At 33.8% G+C, this 21,385-nt stretch overlaps 1 protein-coding gene across 1 annotated transcript; it reads left to right on the top strand.

Annotated features, from left to right (window-relative positions):
• The first annotated feature begins 15,100 nt into the window (after positions 1-15,100).
• On the top strand, positions 15,101-18,754 carry LOC132279318 (probable jasmonic acid carboxyl methyltransferase 2). The gene is made up of 4 exons (XM_059781256.1): positions 15,101-15,256; positions 15,401-15,805; positions 17,687-17,959; positions 18,058-18,754. The coding sequence occupies exons 1-4, from the start codon at positions 15,182-15,184 to the stop codon at positions 18,403-18,405; spliced, it is 1,101 nt and encodes a 366-aa protein (XP_059637239.1). The 5' UTR covers positions 15,101-15,181; the 3' UTR covers positions 18,406-18,754.
• The last annotated feature ends 2,631 nt before the right edge of the window (positions 18,755-21,385 follow it).

Here is a 21,385-nt window from a genome sequence, read left to right as displayed (position 1 = left end):
GTCTTGGATGTGTTTTGATGCAGGAGGAACGACCGATTTCTTATGGATCTCAGAAGCTTAAGCCTCATGAGCTTAATTATCCAACCCATGATTTGGAGTTGGCAGCTGTGGTCTTTGCTTTACGTATTTGGAGGCATTATCTGTTGGGTGAGTCTTTCAGGTTATTTAGTGATCACAAGAGTCTGCAGTACTAGTTCACTCAGCGGGAACTGAATATGAGACAGCATAGGTGGTTGGAGTTTGTGAAAGACTATCATTTTTCTATACAGTACCATCCAGAAAAAATGAATATAGTGGCGGATGCACTCAGTCGCCGACCTGTCAGTAGTCTTTCTGCTCTATTCACTACTGAGTGGAATGTGTTGAGGACGGTGGATGAGTTATCAGATGCTTTCACGGCTTGTATGGTAGTTACACCTTCTATCATTCACAAGGTTTTGACGGCACAATTCACAGATCAGCAGTGCATTAACAAGGTTGCAGAGATAGCTTCCGGAAAGGTTCCATTCTACTATGTTTGGGCTGATAGAGGTTTGAGGTACAAAGGACGGTTAGTAGTACCTTCTGCTAATGATTTGAGGAAGGATGTGATGACTGAGACTCACCACTCTGAGTTTTCTGTTCATCTAGGAGGCGACAAGATGTATCAAGATATGAAGTGGCAGTTTTGGTGGGCAGGTATGAAGAGGGACATTGCTCTATTTGTCTCACGATGTAGTACTTGTCAGATGGTCAAGATTGATTATCAGAGGCCGCCAGGAGCTCTACAGCCACTGCCGATACCGGAGTGGAAATGGGAGAGCATTTCTATGGACTTTGTGGAAGGGTTGCCAAATTCTTCAAGGATCACAACTCTATTTGGGTTATTGTGGATAGATTGACGAAATCAGTTCATTTCTTGCCTATTCGCATTGACTTCACCTCGGAGCAGTTGGCGAGGCTTTACATCTTAGAGATTGTGAAGTTGCGTGGCATTCCATTGTCTATTATATCAGACAGGGATTCGAGCTTTGTGTCGGGATTTTGAAAGAGTTTTCAGCAGGCTTTGGGTATAGAGTTGCATCTTAGCACTGCTTATCATCCTCAGATTGATGGACAGACTGAACGGGTGAACCAGATTATGGAGGATATGCTTCGGTCCCGTGTTCTTGACTTCAAGGGCCATTGGGAGGATTACTTACCACTTGTGGAGTTTGCTTATAACAATAGTTTGCAGAAGACTATTGGGATGGCACCATTTGAGGCATTATACGGCCGACCGTGTCGATCGCCTGTTTGTTGGATGGAGGTTCGTGAGAGCAGATTCTTGGGTCCTGAGTTCATCAAGGATACTTCAGACAAGATTGCTCTTATTCGAGATCGCATACGTACTGCCCAAAGTAGGCAGAAGAGCTATGCTGATCGTCGCACACGTGCTTTGGAGTTTAAGGTTGGAGATCAGGTTCTACTCAAAGTATCGCCTATGAAAGGTGTCATGCGCTTTGGGAAGAAAGGGAAGTTGTCACCGCGGTTTGTCGGTCCATTCATAATTATAGATCGTGTTGGAGCTGTTGCTTATCGATTGGCATTTCTGGATAATTTGGATCGCGTGCACAATGTATTCCATGTGTCCATGTTGCGGAAATTTCTGCGAGATGAGGATCGGTATCAGCATATCGATGTTGGGGAGATTGAGTTACAGCCGTATGCAACTTATTTGGAGCCACCGTGTCGTATTGTAAATCGTCTGGATCAGATCCTTCGCAGTATGGTTATTCCTTTGGTACGTGTTCAGTGGAGTCATCACAATAAAGTTGAGTATACTTGGGAAATGGAGGATGTCATTCGCTTGTAGTTTCCTGAAATATTGGAAGAAGGTAAGAGCGAATTTCGAGGACGGAATTCCTTTTGTTAGGAGGGGAAGAATGTAATACCCCTAATTTTTAAAAGATAGTCCTGGTATTTTAATTATTGTTTAAAATTGCTTTTGTTTATTTCTTTGGTTTGATTTACTTATTTTACTTATTTTAAGTTGCATTTGTTTACTTATTTGTTTTAATTATTGTAATTGTTTTAAATTAATTTCGTTACTTGTTTAATTTACTTGAATTTAATTGAGTTAATTTGTTTAATTGATTTGTTTTAATTAATTGTCTTATTTAAGGATTTAATTGTTTTAAGTGAAATTAAATTTAATTGTCTTAAGTGAAATTGAATTTAATTGGATTAGTTAAATTATATTTAATTGGTTTCAGTAGGTTGCAATGTGACTATAGTTTATGGGGTTTATAGTTTTCATATATAGCCGACAGTGTATAACCTACGTTTGCCTATGGGCCGTATTATACATGGATTATGGTTTAAAGTTTAAGGTTATAAATAGGCTTATACGGTGGTTTAGGGTTGAAGGAAAAAGAAAATAAAACCGTGGGTTTTCTGTGGAGGCATAGAGGAAACAGAGAGGGAGAGAGCACACAGAGGTTCACCGGAGAACTTGGGAAGAACCGTCGGTGTAAGGCAAGTTTTATATCTAACTCAATCCCTTAGGTTTCGTGTTCTTTGCATCACTAATTCAGTTCCAAGAAGTAATAACGTTAAATTAATATGGTTGCACAATTAGTTGTTTCAAAACAGTATGTTTTCATGCCTGTGTTTTTCTTCCGTTTGTAAACTGTTTTTGCTTGTTCTTGTTTTGGATGAATTTTGATTAACAAAGAATGAATTTAAATAACTTTAGAGCACCTTAGGGCTTAGTTTTAATCAGTAGTGAAGTTGGTTTAGAGGACCAAAGCAGTCTGATACTGCCGGAGTGGAAGGAGACGACGCACAGAGAAGGAACTGGGTCACCAAAACGCAGAGCAGGCTCCACCATAAGTGGAGCCGGCTCTAGGATTAAGTGGAGGTGGCTCCACCATCATTGGAGGCGGCTCCACTTTGTATGGAGCCGGCTCCTCCAAGTTTTTCAGTTTTTTTTTTTTATTTATTATTTTGTTTTGTTTTCTGCGAACCTAGGCTACTGTACATGGATGTTTGGAGTTTCTAGAATGTATTGGAAGTGGTTCTAGGGGAAATTAGTGATGTTTAAACTCTTGGAAATTTGCAGAAGGCATGGAAATTCATAAATTATCATAAGAGGCTGAAACAGGAATACAGTCTGAAACTCATTAGGAAAGTTTTCAGGTTTATTTTTATGAGATGATCAGAATTGCTTAGTTTTTAATTAGCAATTTTAACTTGGAATTTTTATGTTTAAATCATATAACAATGATCTGAGATTAGGCATGTCAATTAATATAAATTCGGTTAATGCTTAAGGTTAAACTAGTTGATATTTTTCAAAGAATTATTTATATCAACTTATGGGATGTTGCGGAGTGGTTATTAGTAAGCATGTTAATTCTGTTCTAATTTATTACTATGCTTATTGTGGATTACAGAATGGTTACATTTATTCTCGGATATTTATATTTGTTAGAGAATTAAGTACTGGATGTATTGAAACAAGCATGTTAATTATAGATTCTTGTTATGCCTATGTTTGGATAGGTTGATATTAATATGTGTTAATGTCAATGATATTACCAACAATTGGATGGATGGTGTATACTTGTTATGGATTGGTTGATTAGTTGATATTGAAATGTTTACTGTCATATACATTATCAACACTGGATGGATGGATTGTATGCACCGGTATGGGACGGTGTTATACTAGGGGGATTAGCTCAAAAATGCTAAGTCCTACCTACTCTGGATTAAGGAATGGATTAACTAAAAGTTAATTCTATTTTATTTGTAGTGTCAAGGCAACATATAGTTGAGCGGCACTACTATGGATTTTGGAATGGAATTTAATTATATATTTTATGGTGCCACGATGTGAGCCTGAGTCTCAGAGTCGTTGGTTAAGGAGCGTATATGCATTGGGATGCATAGCTGGCTACGATGGTTGGAGGTGTACCCTGTTTAGGTTAGGTATGCATGCCCACTTTGTGTGCATTTTAGCATGTTACCTCTACTCAGGTTGAGTCCGGCCTGTAGGCCAGTGATAGTCCTTTAGTGTGATTATATATATATATATATATATATATATATATATATATGTATCTACGGACTATTTAGTTATTGTTGGATTGGTTAGGATGTACATGCGTATCAGGCCTCTGTTTGGGTTGTACTAGTATAGAACTTGCACGTGGGCCTGACCCACTTCTATTTTTCAGGTACACGACAGTTCCAGACTTAGACGTGTTCGTGCTGAGCAGAGGTTTCTATTCACTCTCCCGACGATGTAGGACTTCTCTTCGTAGCTTACTTCTGGATGTCTTATCAATTATTTTTATTATTATTTGGATTATTATTAGGGGTCCACTAGAGATGGATTCCCTAGTTGTACCCTTGGAGGTTTTGGAATTGGTTTATTCGAATTTTAAGTATTTAACTTTTAAGGATTGTCTTTTAGTTTTCTTTCAGCTATTAAAATTTTTAATTCTTATTTCATTTAGTAATCTGTGTTCGTTATAACATATTAATTGTTTGATATCCCTTGGGTTTGGGCTTGGGCCTGATCAACCTGGGTCTCGGATCCGAGGGGTATCACAGTAAAAATAGAACTTAAGGGTACTAAAAATCGTACCTAGGGGCAAAATACCCAATGGTACTAAAAATAGTACCTAGGGGCTGAGTATCCAAGGGTACCAAAAATAATACACAGGGACAGAGTACCCAAGGGTACTAAAACTATTATCCAAGGGAAGATTACTCAATGGTACCAAAAATAGTACACAGGGGCAGAGTACCTAAGGGAAGATTACCCAAGGGTACCAAAAATAGTACCTAGGGGCAAAGTACCCAAGGATACCAAAAATAGTACCTAGGGGCAGAGTACCCAAGGGTACTAAAAATAGTACCTAGGGGCAGAGTACCTAAGGGTACCAAAAATAGTACCCCCGGGCACCATTACTCAAGGGAAGAGTTAAAAAAAAAAAAAATTATTATTATTATTGTTACTGTTCATATGAACAGTACCCGCGGGTACTGTTCTTAGGGCAAGAAAAGGAATATATATATATATATATATATATATTGTTACTGTTCATATGAACAGTACCCACGTGTATTGTTCCCAGGGCAAGAAAAAAAAAATTGACATTCCCAAAGCTAGACGAGCAAGTTTGGGAATTGGGGGCAACTGATAGGGAAAAATAACCTACCTTGACCAGCCGCCAGACCTCTTCGACATATTTCGTTATCAGAGATAAAAATTTTCCTCGGATAAGAATGATGACATTTCTTATCCGAGATAATGAATGACGACGTGGTTCAATTGGGTGAGGATAACCTTAGCATAATTTGAGAAAATCAAAGAAGTAAATCTTATCCTCGACAAATCTGGCAACAAACGATCTCCTCTGATCTCGCACAAGCGAATCTCTAGTGGGATCAATTTGATTCCAATTGACAGCCATAAATAGGGCACCAAGCCGTTAAAGAAAGTACAAGAAAAACCCTCTAAGGAGAATATACATAATTATTATGTAATATGATTACAAGTACTAACTTGATCGTTGGAGGGTCCTCGGCTGGCACCCCACCGGTGCCATTCGAGGTGATGTCCTTTTGTTTTGCAGGTAAACGCCGTCGTTCTGAGTCATGAGGATTCTTGTATCAACATATAGTATTATGGAGAAAGAATATGAGTGAAAATAAGAAAAAAGTAAATAAAAGGCAGTTGAGAGAGAGGAGAGAGAATCGAGAGAAAGAGAAAATAAGGGGGAAGAAGGAGAGGCCGAGTTAGAGGAGGAAGACACCGACAACAAGAGAAGCTGAAGTTACAGAATTGAATTAGAGAAGCTTGCAGTGCGTCAGTTTCATTGCGAAACCTTCAGGTAAGTTCTTTTTCTATTTCTCCTCTCATAACCCATAAGTTCTATACCTTACGTATCATGATATTAGGATTGAAAATGCATGTTAATCATATAGACTTAGGTTAATAGCATGAAATCGGAGTTGTGTATGTTTGTGCATATATATGTATGTGTGATTTAATGTGTGTGTATATATATATATATGTGTGTGTGTGTGTGTGTTCATATGATGATGGAATTTGAAATTTAATTGGTTGATTTACGATTTTGATGGCCTAAAATATGTATTTAAGTTAGTATTGATGTATGAAAATTAATTGGGACTTAGATGCGTGATATAGGACCTAAAATGATGGATTTCATATTAGAAAATGGACTTGTCGAGCTAGTTATGGGAACCAGCGCTTGAGCGATGTTGAACAGGGCTCGAGCGTTGCTGAACAGGGCTTGAGCACTGTTTGCAATTGGTCAGGGCTCAAGCTCTAGGGACCTTTTTCGCCCCAAAGGTGTTCCGAAAAGCCCCAGATTGATTTTTGAAGGTCCCGTATGTGTTCTAAAGCATTGAGATCAGTGTTTATGAATTAATTGCATATGATTTGAATTAAACTCATATGTTTCGAGATTTAACAGAAAAGGTAACTGTAATTATGTTTGAAACTGTGGTATGTGGATTAAGCATGTGTTAAATGATTATTTAGTTGCTATATGATATTTCTCATATTCAAGCATGCTGTATATGGAGGGAAATCATAGTATGTTGTGTTTTATACTTTATTCTTGTGTAAAAATGCATATGATTCCTACTTGTCTGATTTATGGTGTATTTAATTATAATGTTAATGTGTGGTTTATTCGGAGGCATGGATGAGTTGCCAAAGGCATAAACATGTTGCCTTATTAAATGTATGAACATAATATATACATTGGAAGTATGATTGATATGCTATTTTATAAGTATGGATAAAAACATACTTAAGGAGGCATGTATTAGTTGCCAAGAAATAAATAAATTGTTAGGTAAATAGTATGGTCAAAATATACTCATGGAGGCATGGATTAGTTGCCAAAGTATAAATAGAATGTTATGTAAATTTAAATGAATAAATATATATTTATGGATATCGTGTTTGTGGAGTAGGAGAAATAAGTATTCCTATGTTCGAATAAAATATTATTTACTGGCTAATAGGCCACTATATTAAATTTATGGGTTGAGAGAGTTAGTCTCCAAAGAGGACAGTCTATATGGATGGGATCCTTGGAGTTATTATTTAATCTTGTTGATGTTATGTATTATTATTTATCATCTTTTATTAAAGGTTGAAAACGGTATTAGGATGGTTGTGGTTATCACTTTTCAGAGGCTTAGTAGAAGGAACTTGCTCGTGGGTTTGATCCACTTTATTTTTACATCTTTCAAATTTTAGAAATTTAAGTCTTAAAGTTGAGAATCCGCAACTTGGAGACTTATCTATCATCTAGTCTTTTGAGTTATTTCAAAGTAAGACATTATTCTATTATTTGTTCTTAATATTATTTATTTGTGGATTATCTGATAATGGATTTTGGTTAAGGGGTCCTTGAGTTACGGGATTCCCGAGTTGTATCTTTGAAAAATATTCAATATGGATTTTAAGTTGGAAGTTTATTAATGGAATTATTAATTATTAGATTTCTTTCAGTGGTTTATTTATTTATTTTTATTCTTTTTGAAATATGTGCTTGTTAAATATGAACTGTTTTGATATTCCCTGGGTTTTTGAGTGTTGGCTTGATCAACTCATGTCTCTGAAATTAGGAGTATCACAATGGTGAGGGTTGTGGCGGCGGTGGTGGGGGTTGTGATGGTGATGGTGGGGTTGTGGCTACTATTTTATGGTTGTCTACAATTAGGGTTAGTTTATTTTAGGTTAAAATGTATTGTTAATTTCTCATGGATAGCTAGTTTGGTCATTTCATAGGGTTAATTTTTTTAAGTATAAATTTGAATTACAAGTTCAGGGGCATTTATGACATTTCAATTGAGTGGGGTGTCAATGAAATTTTTTGAAACCTCAAGGGATGTCATGTCATTGTCCAAAAATCCATTGACCAACATCTGAGTGGCATTGACTGAAACCTTAGGGGATGTTAGTGCAATTTACCTTATATATATATATATATATATATATATATATATATATATATTATGTATGTATAAGAATATGCAAAATTTTCCAATAAAAATAAATAAATAACAAGTTTTTAAAATTTCATCATAACTCCAAAGAAAGAAGAAAAAAAGAAAATAAATAAAAAAAATGAGGAGGTAGCAAGTGGTTAATGTCTGTTTGCATGCAGAGCTGTTAGGTATGATCAATACTCTTCCTTATGAAACCAACAATAGACTAAATGGGCTCGTCGATCGAGTGACATATTTGGAGAATCGGGTTTATCAACTTGAAGAGGGGAGAGAGAATGCCGTTATGGAAGAGGAACAAGTGGTCCCTCAGGTCGCAGCCATTTTTCCGAGGTACAGGTCACATGTACCCTTGGAGGACTCACCTAAGTGAGAGTTGTTGTGAGGCCACAGCCGTGAGAATTGGGTTATTCTTTAGTAACTCTAATGAGAATCAAAATACGGGCACATGGCTATTAATAGTGCTAACCCGCAAAACCAAGTCAATCATTAATACTACGTGTGTGATATGTTGAAATTTGGTTAAAAAAAGTTACATAGTTTATTCTAGACTTTCAAATGGAAACTACTAACACTAAGTGTAGGTTCAAACCTGGAAGGTTCCTATACCTATTACATATAAAGTTGCCCCAATTTTTTTTAATTAATTAATTATTATTATTTTTTAAGAGGTTCAGAAATCTTGTGGGGGATTGTTAATATATTATAAAGATTTCTAGAACCTCTTTGAACGGTTCCTCTGGAATCCTTTTAGTTGAGATTTTTGAGACTGAGACTTTTAACATTGTTATGATTATTTCTCAACGTTCTCGCATATATTTCTCACACTCTGTTTACTATCGTTGGACTCCTAGTTTATAAATAGGAGTCTAGCAATTCAGAGAAAGATACAACAACGCATCAAACTATTCTCTTGATTTTCTTCCTTTTTCACTTGCTACCATTATTATAATACTTTGTTTTTGGGCAACTGATCCACGACTTGGTTATATGCTTACTGTCAACGTGCTGATAGAGAAGTCAGTGGCTGTGAGCAATTGGAGTTGTATCTTGGAACTGCTATAGTCATCACTGCCTGCATATAAGGAGGAAATAACAGGTTTAGGTCAGCGTGTCCAACACGTGCCTCACCATATATATATCCCAGGCCAGAGCTTTCTTATACGTTATATATATATATATATATATATATATATATATATATATATATATATATATATATATATTTATGCCATTGTATTATAAGGATTTATTATGCTGTTCATTAATATATATTTGAATTTCTATTAATATATGTTACACTAGTGTTTGGGTTATTTGAGTATTTGTATATTATTATTATATTATTGGTTTTGACGCAACAAGTAGGTCATCTCTATTTATCGCTGTTGTGGTCCAATAACAAATGCATAAATAGTTTGTATTACAAAATTTGAAAACTGATAAATAAGGAAATCAGAAAGGATCACTGTTTTTATTCAAAAAAAAATTTGTCCTTATTTATCATTTTTCTAATTTTGTAATTACGAATTATTTATACATTTGTGATCAGAATACATCAACTGTCATTAATTATACATTTGTGATTGGAATACATCAACTGTCAGCATGGATGACCTATTCACCGGTGAGTGAGCAAGTCCTGTCCAATAGAGAAAAGAGTAAGAAAAGAAAATAAAAAGTGGTTTGACGAAGGGATAGAAATGGTGAGTAGGCAAGTATCTAATGGAAAAAAGAATAAAAGAAAATAAAAAGTGGTTTGACGAAGGGATAGAAATGGTGAGTAGGCAAGTATTGTCCAATGGAGAAAAGAGTAAGAAAAAAAAAAATAGAAAGTGGTCTGATGAAGGGATAGAGATGGACGACGGGAGACATTATTGGTGATCAGATAAGGATAGTTTTGGCTTTAAAAGTGTAGTACAGGCACATCACCAACGAGTTTTGGGCTTCAGAAGTAGGTGCAACTATCATTTTCTTTTTCATATATATGACAAACTTATTTTAATTAATAATAACTAATTATTTATAGGGGGAAAAGAAAAAACAAATATTTTACTTATTAAATTTATTTTGATGTACTAGTTTTTGTCTTCGTGTAAGCATGAGACGTTATAGCATACTGAAAAAAAATGGAAAGGAGAAATATTACCGGACATGGGAACGAGGAGGATGCAAAAAATTAAGGAGAGGCGAAGAATATTGGCCATCTTCTATGAACAAGCTAGCACCAAAATTTTCTTAAAATTTCAAGTTGGGAGGTTTAATAATATAGGGGAGGGCAAATTGCTTTTTAATTACGTACACAGTGAAAAGAAGTTTAATGTTAAACCAATATAAATATGTAAGACAATTCAAACATAATTAAGAAATTAAAAATATAGAAAGCATTAATAGTACTTTTATGGGACCTCTTATCCCATTTGGGGGTATGTGTAAGAGGTGTAATGATATATTTACTCATTAACACTAATTTTTAATAAAATAGTGATATTTACACCGAAAACTTACACTTTTGTCTAACTGAATAATTTTTAAGTGACTATTTATACTTAATAAATGGTTTCACTCACTTTGGTGTAAGAATCATTTTCCTTTTTAATATAGTAGCTATCTTGTTTTTAATTTAAAATACTACAATTACCCTTAAAAATAGGGAGCCATATTTGCACTCCATATTTCTTCACTTGCACTCCACTTGTCTTTTTTCTCTAAGAAAAATGATAAGAATGTCCATAAATTCAATAATGCACCATTCCTTAATTTAAAATACCATAATTACCCTTAATACTATAAATTTAACTTTCTTTTTAAATTTTTTTTTTTTAATTGTTTTTTTGTCCCGCCTAAAGATAATTTATCTAACATATATAACTTAGTTTTTTAGACTTTTTTTTTTTTTTTGGTATTTTTTTCTTGAGTCTTGTTAAAAGAGATAATAGGTTGGTACATCTCGGACTCTGGCCTTCTTTAGTGCATTAAGGGAAAAAAAAAAAAAAAAATCTGGTGTGAATAAATAAGATTTCCGAATTTTTTCTTTTGGAACATCTTATTAATGGTACATGTAGGTACAAGGTCGGTTGGTAGTATGCAACTTAATGTTTTTTTTTTTTTTTTGGGTACGAGGTCGGTCGGTAGTATGCAACAATGTTAGTCAATGATAAACATTCAAATTTTCAGCTGCCCAAATACAAGTGCCATTTGGTCCAGTTCTGGTCCCCAGGGCCATGAGCAAACACATGGATGGTCCATCCCTTTCTTTCTAAAGGCCCTTTAATTCAACACAACTACTATTCTGGGAGGAAAATGAACTTCATTGGGGACCACTAACCAAATGCTTGTCTAACTAGTTAACATGATCTTCTAGAAAACTGAAGGTTTTTGCTTTCATTGTGGAAAATTATAGACATCGTGAAAAGAATATATATGTCGACTAACTTGTTAACGACGTTTGTTATCCTCGTCTTCGAAATTTTCAGGAAAAACGATAAAAGTTTTGAAATTAAATCAATTACTGTGGACTTAAAATCGGTTTGTTACCGGTGAAGTAGGCTCCGACGAACAAGTCAGTGTGCGAAGTAATCTCTATGGAGAAATCAAGAAATTGAGTTAGGATTTATTGCGTACCACCAAAAGAAGATTAGCCCCCTTTATTGATAGGGCTTAGGTCAAGATGTCACGTGTAGAGTTACCATTCTCTTCATCCTTATCATAATCTGTAAGCTTAATCTTTATCGTAATCTGTAAGTTTAATCTTTATCGTAATCTGTAGAGTCTATCTCAATCTTGAGGTAGCGCGTTAATTTAACAACTTATCCACAGGTATTTAATTTCTATTAGTGGACAAAAGTTTTGTAACGGTCCTCACCCACCAGGCACAATATTGTCTTTTTTTAACTCTCTTGTACTTGAAACAGTTTTGGAATATTTTAGGTGACCATCCTTGGGTCCAAATGAGAGTCGGACTGTGTATATTTCTTTCTGTTCACGGATCGAGTCCTACGAATTCGGGGCCATGACAAGTTCTTATTTGAATGTTGTATTCTGATTAACTATGCATGCCCAACTCACTGAATATCTACTCTTAATATATCTGGTTATAAGTGAGTTTAAGGCTCCAAAACTAAACCGAGTCATATTTTTAAGTACGTCCCAAGCATTCGATCTGCAACATATGTGTGATTAAAGGAATATATAGCACAGTTCGATTACAAAAATCAAACACTGCTTATATATCACACGGCATATATATACCATGTCATATATACGCAAACATGTTGACTTGATGCAGCTTAATTAAGCATGGAACATGTGTTGTGTCCTTTTAATTAAAGTAGTTGACGTGACAAATTGAGAATACAAATATGAAATATGATACTAGGTTCTAAAGTCTTCGTCATAATGGCCACTTGCTTGTGTGATGCAAATGAGATAGATATATATGATTCTCATTCAATAACGCAACCCTCCCTAAAAATGCCACCATCTTTTCTTCCCCTAGAAAGTGACTACAAGTTGACTAGTACACTTTTGTGTTGGATAAAACTTGAATCGTCAATGTCATTTAGAATTGTTGAGATATAAATACCATGTTTATTCTTACTTTATTTCTCCTTAGGTTCATTAATTCTAGTGTGAGACCTAATATTATAGGCCGGTTGGACATTTGCAAAATAGCAACTATCCAAAGGAACAATATGTAAATGTTTTTTTTTTTAACGTGACTGTCCATTAACTTCCTCCCTTGCGCGAATTATTATAAAATATTTGGTTTACTTTTTCTGCATGGTAAATGTTATTGTTCCAAGAAGAGCTTAATTAGATTGACTAAAAAAATCAATGGTGCACAGATCTTTCTTGAAGTTTTGTCAATATTGACATTCTCTTTTATTTGTCAAATTACACCAACCTCTCTTTATCATACTTGTTGGCATGGGTTTGTAATTACTTTTCTGTCCTTATATATACTATATATTAATACAAGAAACATGTCTTTTAAGGGTAAAATTAGAATTTAAAAGTTACAAAATTGCAGACATTTGAATTTTTCATCGTTGACCATGCTAATCATTAACGAATGGGAGGAATGTGTTATTTACATAGAAATTTCAAGGGAGATAAGTGTAATTTGACAAACAAGATGGGAGGTCACCATATATTAACGAAACCACAGGGAGGTCAGTGTAATTTACTCAAAAAACAATTTGTTTCCTCGATAGCTTACTAAACGGTCATATATTGACCATACATGTAGTGGAAATGATGTGGGGATCATCCATCTCATGCCCACATTGAAAATAACATTATCCATAGAGAGTCATGATGGAGAAACCTTACCGATTCATCAAAAGGTCACCCTCCAATTAGAAAGAAACATATATAGCAAATGATGGACAAAAATTGAGGAAATTTACAAGATATGATGGTCATACAATTTTATTTATAGTGGTTGACCCTTACCTATTGTCATATTCGTTTGCTCCCATTGATATGTTGAACCAAACATCGTTGGCCCTGAATTCTTTGAACCACCTCATTTATTATATGCTCTCTATTATTAATAGATTGGGAAGGCTAAGTGAGTTTCTCCCTTATTAGGCTAGTTGTTACAAGGGGAAACTTGTCCCACATCGGGTCCGGATGGGAAGTGACATGGGTATAAATGGGTGGGTATGCAGCACTACCCAACAGTTCGAGCTTTTGGGTAAATGGGCAAGCGCCCACCCGTTACAGTTAGTATCAGAGCCAGGTTCAGTCCTTGATCCGGTGCCACGCCAAGCGCCCGGCCCGGAAGGCGTCCGGGTGTGCCACCCCGGGTAGGCAGGGTGGCCCAACCGCAACGAGGGCGTTGCGAGTACGGGTGGGGTAGAATGTTACAAGGGAAAACTTGTCCCACATCGGATCCGGATGGGAAGTGACATGGGTATAAATGGGTGGGTATGCAACACTACCCAACAGTTCGAGCTTTTGGGTAAATGGGCAAGTGCCCACCCGTTACACTAGTGTTAGAGGTGTGTTCTTGTCCCACATTGAATTTGGATAGAAAAAGTATACGGTTTATGTAGGTGGGTATACAATACTACCCAATCGCTTAAACTTTTACGTCAGTAAGTTGGACATGATCCGATACAGTGATATTAAAAGAGAGACCCAATCCTAAATCCGATGTGATCATGCCAAGCCCCCACCTGTATTTGCCCATTTGGGAGGTGTTTGGTCCAAGTTAGTTAAGCAAGGTGGTCCGACTGCAATGATAACATTGCAAGTCAGGAGTAAGTAGGATGAAAACACATATTTAGAGTTTACAATCCATCCAAATATATATATCATGCATTTTAATAAAACCATATATGTTTATTGCGGGACCAATTTTGACTCTTATTTCGAAATTTACAATTAACTCGATTAGAATACATTTCAACATGACATAAAAATTTAAGTGGATCACTTTTTTTTTTCTTTTTTTTTTTTTTCTAACATAAGGTTATATATTTAAGTCCCCCACATGATCTCATATATTTTCAAACACATTTTAAGCTATTCTTTCTTTTCTTTTTTAAATCCCTTCAAATTATTCAATTTGAACGGAGCCTAAACCAAGTGAGAAAGGAAAAAAGTCAGATGTCTACGTTACTCTCTTTAGTTTACGTTGAATTATTGACCCTAACAGGCAGTTGGCATGCTTATCCAAATACAATTTCGCAACAAAATTTAAATTAATTAATTTAAATTATTGAATTATTGACCCTAACTTTCGTCCACAAGTTCGCAAAATTTAGAATAATTAACTCTAATTAGAATACTGCGTTCACATTTGTAATCAGTTTTTCTCTTGGCTTAAAGATAAATATTCTTCGTTTTCCATTCCCATTTAATACTATCCCATATTGCATGGTAGCTATAAATGCTTGGCGAATATACTCATACCTATGTCTCGTGAACCCTGTATGTTGTTTTATTAAAGACTCTTTCCATGCCACATGTTTATATATAAGCCGTTTTTATTTTCCTGGTTTTTGCCAACCACGTGTTAATTATTTGACATGGTCTATATATAGAGCACCAAAATCTCGATGTTCTTCAATTTAAGTGTTTATATTGTGAGTGTGTGTGTGTGTGTGTGTGTGTGAGAGAGAGAGAGAGAGAGAGAGAGAGAGAGATGAAAACCATGCAAGTACTTCACATGAACAAAGGGGAAGGAGAAACTAGCTATGCAAAAAATTCAACAGTTCAGGTCCGACCTATCTTCTTATTATCAAATATATTCCAAATTTACGTACTTTTTTGTATGATCTCATTGCATGTTCCAAATTTTTCTTTAAATACATTTTTAACTTGAATTTAAAGGAATTGATTCTCATATAATTAGTTTTTGCAGAGGAAGGTGATATCAGTGGCTGACTCAATAATCAAGGAAGCTGTACTAGACATTTTGTGCAACAATTTTCCAGAGAGCATGGGCATTGCTGATCTGGGATGCTCATCTGGACCCAACACCTTGATTGTGATCTCCGAGATAGTGGGTATCGTATCGGCCACATGCCGGGTTATTGGCCGTCCCGTGCCAGAGTTAAGGGTGTCCTTGAATGATCTTCCGGGCAATGACTTCAATGACATATTTGAGTCATTGCCAGCATTCTACAACAAACTCAATGAAGAGAAAGGTGGAGGGTTCGAGCACTGTTTTATATCCGGTGTGCCGGGTTCTTTTTACGGGAGGCTGTTTCCGAGCAAGAGCCTGCATTTTGTGCACTCCTCTTCTAGTCTCCATTGGCTTTCTCAGGTTAGTTTTCCATTCCACCTTTGTTACAAAGGAAAGAAAAGAGATGTTAATTCATGACTAGATCATAGGGGTGTTTTTGTATTTGGATAAGCATGCCAAACTAGATATCACTTGCAGGGAAAAGGACACTCTCGTTGCATCCAAGTATTCGTTTCGCTAGTTGATAGGGAAAATGCATTTGTAAAACCGCGTGTGAAAACTCTTTTTTTTTTTTTTAATTTTTTAAATTTTTTTGTAAACTTAAGTCCATCGATTTGGAATTGATTTCTTTCGTAACTTTTTTCAAATTTTTAATATAAACTTTAGAAAAACTAAGACAACCGAACATGGCTTACAAGTGAGCTCAAATGTCTTTTTTATAAAATATTGCGAATTTTTTTTATCATATATTTGACAGCGCTTTAAATTTGAGATTGAAAGAAATTTAGTATAATCTCAAATTCAAATATCGATTTAAATTTATATTAAATTTTCTCCAATTTTAAATCAAAGACAATGATTCAATGCTCTCAAATATAACATTAATAATATTTATCATTTTTGATAAAGAAAACAAAAACAATGAACTCCTTCAGTTTTCTAAATTGTGGTTAGAAGATCGGTGGGCGAGATCAAATTAATTAGGTAGACAAGTACTTGTTGTTGGGAAACGTGCTAATTTTAAAACTTTTTGAATGATTTTGATTCATAAATATTGATTCATCACATAGAGACAAGTTTTATACAAAAATAAAATATGATATCTCATTCAATAAAACTTAAATGAATACTTACAATAAAGGTCTGAGTAAACCTTTAAATTTTTCCTCTAAAGTGAATGTTCTCACTTATTACGGGAGGCTGTTTCCGAGCAAGAGCCTGCATTTTGTGCACTCCTCTTCTAGTCTCCATTGGCTTTCTCAGGTCCATTCCCCCTTTGTAACAAAGGAAAGAAAAGATTCATGACCAGATCATAGGGGTGTTTTTGTCATTTTAGAAATTTCCACCACAAAATGAAAGAAAAGTGAGAGAAGTCCCAATATTAAAGGTTGCAGATGGATTTGAGTCATTTTGACATTCGAATGAAACTTGATATCACTTGCATGGAAAAGGACACTCTTGTTGCATCCAAGTGTTCGTTTCACCAGTTGATAGGGAAAATGCATTTGTAAAAGCGCGAGTGAAAACTCTTTTCTTTTCTTTTTATTTTATTTTAAATGATTTAGAATTTATTTTTTATTTTTGTAAACTTAAGTCCATTGATTTCTTTCGTAACTTTTTTCAATTTTTTAATTCAGATTTTAGAAAAACTAGGACAAATGAAAAAGTGAACTCCAATGTCTCTGTTATAAAAGATTGAGAATTTTTTTATCATATGTTTGGAAGTAATGAATCAATATTTTGGAAGAAATATAAGTACAATTTCAAATTCTAACATCAATTTAAATTTGTATTAAATATTTTTCAATTTTAAATTAAAGACACTAATTCAATACTTTCAAACATAACATTAATAATGTTTATCATTTTTGACAACGAAAATGAAAACAATGACCTCCTTCAGTTTTCTAAATTATAGTAAGAAGATCGGCGGGTGAGATCATATTAATTAGGTAATTAAGTAGACAAGTACTTGTTATGGTCCGTATGAATTAAGTTGTTTTTTTACCTAGTGTTAGCATCAACTAGGAAGGTAGACAAGCACTTGTTATGGTCAACAATCTTAAATAGGTAGTCATAGGACAGTAGTCTAGTTGGTAGAGCGGTTGAGTGTTGCAGATTAATCACCCATCTTAACATATTAATCACCCATCTTAACATTTTGTCAACCTAGTTGGTAGAGTGGTAGTACTCGACATTCAATCCTACCAAATTTTTTTTTTTTTTGACTACTATGAACAGGTTCCGCCAGCTCTGGACAACAAGGTTAGCATACCTCTAAACAAGGGAAAGATCTATATATCTAGGACGAGCCCGGTCAGCGTGTTTGAGGCATATTTTTCACAATTCCAAAAAGATTTCTCGATCTTTCTCAAGTCACGTTCTGAAGAAATGGTGCATGGAGGACGGATGGTCTTGTCATTCATGGGCAGAAGATCTGCAGACCCCTCAACTGTAGAGAGTTGCTACCACTGGGAGCTCTTAGCCCGAGCACTAATGACCATGGTTTCAGAAGTATATCACACCAACCCTAATCTCTTATTTTTCTCAAAAATAAAAAAATAAAAAAATTTGAGCATTTTCTTATTATAAGGGGCAATATATTTTTGCAGGGTCTTGTTCAAGAGGAGAAGGTTGATTCCTTCAATGCCCCTTACTATACACCAAGCCCAGAAGAACTGAAAAATGAGGTCGAACGAGAAGGGTCATTTCTCATAGATCGCCTGGAATCCTTTGAAATTGATTGGGATGGTGGTGCCCAAAACCAGGGGACACTAGTATCAAGTGGTCAGAGAGTGGCCAAGACGGTTAGAGCCGTGGTTGAGTCGATGCTCGAATGTCATTTTGGAAGATACATCATGGATGATTTGTTTCGGAGATACAGTGACATTGTGGATGATCACTTGTCCAAAAACAGGACCAAGTACATTAATTTGGTTGTTTCCATGTCTAAGATTTAACTAAATTCAGAGAGAACATTGGAAAAGAGCTAGCTCCTTAATTGTTATGTTGTACAAGTACATCACTGTGTGTGTAGTCCAAAAATATTAATAAGGAGATTAAATTAAGAACTTCCAAACGGTATTCTCGTCCAAATGTTTATTTGACCTACCCTCTCCCATGCAATTTGCCAAATCTACTAATTCTTAGCTGTCATGCCTCCCAATAATTATTTTATTTTTGTACCTGTTATTAAATATATGTGGATCTCTTGTGTGTGTTTTGTTCTTTTTATTTTGTTCAAGTGATTTGATTACTTGACGAGAGTTGTATACTAGCACTGTGCGTAATAAAATTCATTAAAATGTTTATGTGGTTATTCAATTTGATTGTCTTCAACCTAGTTATTAAGACCCTTATATTGTACCATATTGTCAATCCCTTTTTTCAATCAATATGTAGGGTTAGTTTTGTTATTTCCCTTAGTATAAGGGTAATTTAGGAATTTAGTAATAAATTTTTAACTCGCACACACTTTTTCACATTTGTATGAAGGCTCTTCATCAAAAAGTCAGTGACAAATTTGACCTTCTTGGTTCATTGATGTTCTTGATCTCTTTATCATCTTGATAAGCTGGTGGGTTATATATATATATATACTATTATTAAATGTGTAAAGTGTTTCAGTATTTTAGTACTTATTTATTAATTGATATAAATTCTATAAAACTCAAAATTACCTAATAAAATTAGAATTATTTCAAATTAATAAAATATAAAAAGAGTTTAATTCAAATTAGAAAGTCCCACATTGATTTAAAGTAAAAAAGATTATATGAAAGTTTCTTATAAAATTATAGAGCTAAAGAAATAATATTCACACCTTCTCGACCTTTTGACTAAGATCAAGTGTAATACTAAATTTTTTTAAGTCGGCCTTTTGACTAAACTTTCTTGGTCTTTTGGCTAAGATCAAGTTCAGTATTTCAGTATTTATTTATTAATTGATATAAATTCTATAAAACTCAAAATTACCTAATAAAATTAAAATTAACTCAAATTAACAAAATATAAAAATAGTTTAATTCAAATTACAAAATTCCACATTGGTTTTAAGTAAAAATGATTACATGAAAGCCTCTTATAAAACTATAGAGCTAAAGAAATAATAATCACACCTTCTTGACCTTTTGGCTAAGATTAAGTGTAATACTAAATTTTTTTAGGTTAGTCTTTTGGCTAATCTTTCTTGATCTTTTAGCTAAAATCAAGTGTAGTACTACTTTTTTGGCCTTTGTGCAAAGAGTTTCAGTATTTATTTATTAATTAATATAAATTATATAAAACTCAAAATTACCTAATAAAATTTAAATTAATTCAAATTAACAAAATATAAAAAGAGTTTAATTCACAATAAAGAGCTCTCATTAATTATTATATCCCACAATAAATATAATAGTATTTTAGTATTTAAATTACCTAATAAAATTAAAATTAATTCAAATTAACAAAATATAAAAAGAGTTTAATTCAAATTACAAAGTCCCACATTGGTTTAAAGTAAAAAAGATTACATGAAAGCCTCTGATAAAATTATAGAACTAAAGAAATAATATTCACACCTTCTTAGCTTTTTGGCTAAGATCAAGTGTACCCTTGTTAAAAGATGCTCATTAGTGAAGAAGAGACAACTAAAAGATTGTATTTCTTTCAAATATCTCAATAAAAACTAGATTCTAATAATTCAAGCAAACAAAAACTAGACTCCAATAATTCAAGCCTACAATTTTCTCAGGATCGTTGGAATAAAATTTGAAAAAGTAGATATTTTGTCTAAAATATTGTTCTGTTATATATGGAGCAGCCTCGTACCTAACGCAGTTAACTAACTAAGATCCTTCAGAAAAATTTGTGGACAAAAAGTTCACCATATTTGATACATAAATACAAGAAAACAATTTACTTAAAACATGTTTTCAATCCATTTGCCGCACAACTAGAATCCTGTATTATTATTATTTAAATAGAACTTCTCTTTGCTGAAAATTATTGGGTCGGCCTTTTAGCTAACCTTTTTTGGTCTTTTGGCTAAGATCAAGTTCAATATTTCAGTATTTATTTATTAATTGATATAAATTCTATAAAACTCAAAATTACCTAATAAAATTAAAATTAACTCAAATTAACAAAATATAAAAATAATTTAATTCAAATTACAAAGTCCCACATTGGTTTTAAGTAAAAAGGATTACATGAAAGCCTCTTATAAAACTATAGAGTTAAAGAAATAATAATCACACCTTCTCAGCTTTTTGGCTAAGATCAAGTGTAGTACTAAATTTTTTTGGGTCGGCTTTTTGACTAACCTTTCTTGATCTTTTGGCTAAGATCAAGTGTAGTACTACTTTATTGACCTTTGTGCAAAGAGTTTCAGTATTTATTTATTAATTGATATAAATTTTATAAAACTCAAAATTACCTACTAAAATTCAAATTAATTCAAATTAACAAAATATAAAAAGAGTTTAATTCACAATAAAGTACTCTCATTAATTAACGATATATAGAATAGTATTTTAGTATTTAAATTACCTAATAAAATTAAAAGTAATTCAAATTAACAAAATACAAAAAGAGTTTAATTCAAATTACAAAGTCCCACATTAGTTTTAAGTAAAAAAGATTACATAAAAGTCTCTTATAAAACTATAGAGTTAAAGAAATAATAATCACACCTTCTCAGCCTTTTGGTTAAGATCAAGTGTAGTATTAAATTTTTTTAGGTCGGCCTTTTGGCTTAGGTCGGCCTTTTGGCTAACTTTTCTTGGTCTTTTGGCTAAGATCAAGTGTAGTACTACTTTCTCGACCTTTATATAAAGCGTTCTACATAATAAAATTTAAATTAACGTATTTATCTATTCATTATTGTGAATTTTTTAATAAAAGAAAATCTAATTAGACAAAAATTATTAATATAAAAAATATTTATTAATTGATATA

Source organism: Cornus florida, unplaced genomic scaffold (genome assembly GCF_030987335.1).
Source record: "Cornus florida cultivar Cherokee Brave unplaced genomic scaffold, ASM3098733v1 CherokeeBrave_3.0.0_Hap2_Chr10, whole genome shotgun sequence".
NCBI classification, from domain to species: Eukaryota; Viridiplantae; Streptophyta; class Magnoliopsida; order Cornales; family Cornaceae; genus Cornus; species Cornus florida.
Note: the sequence above shows the minus strand (reverse complement) of the source record. Positions and strands in the feature narration are given on the sequence as shown.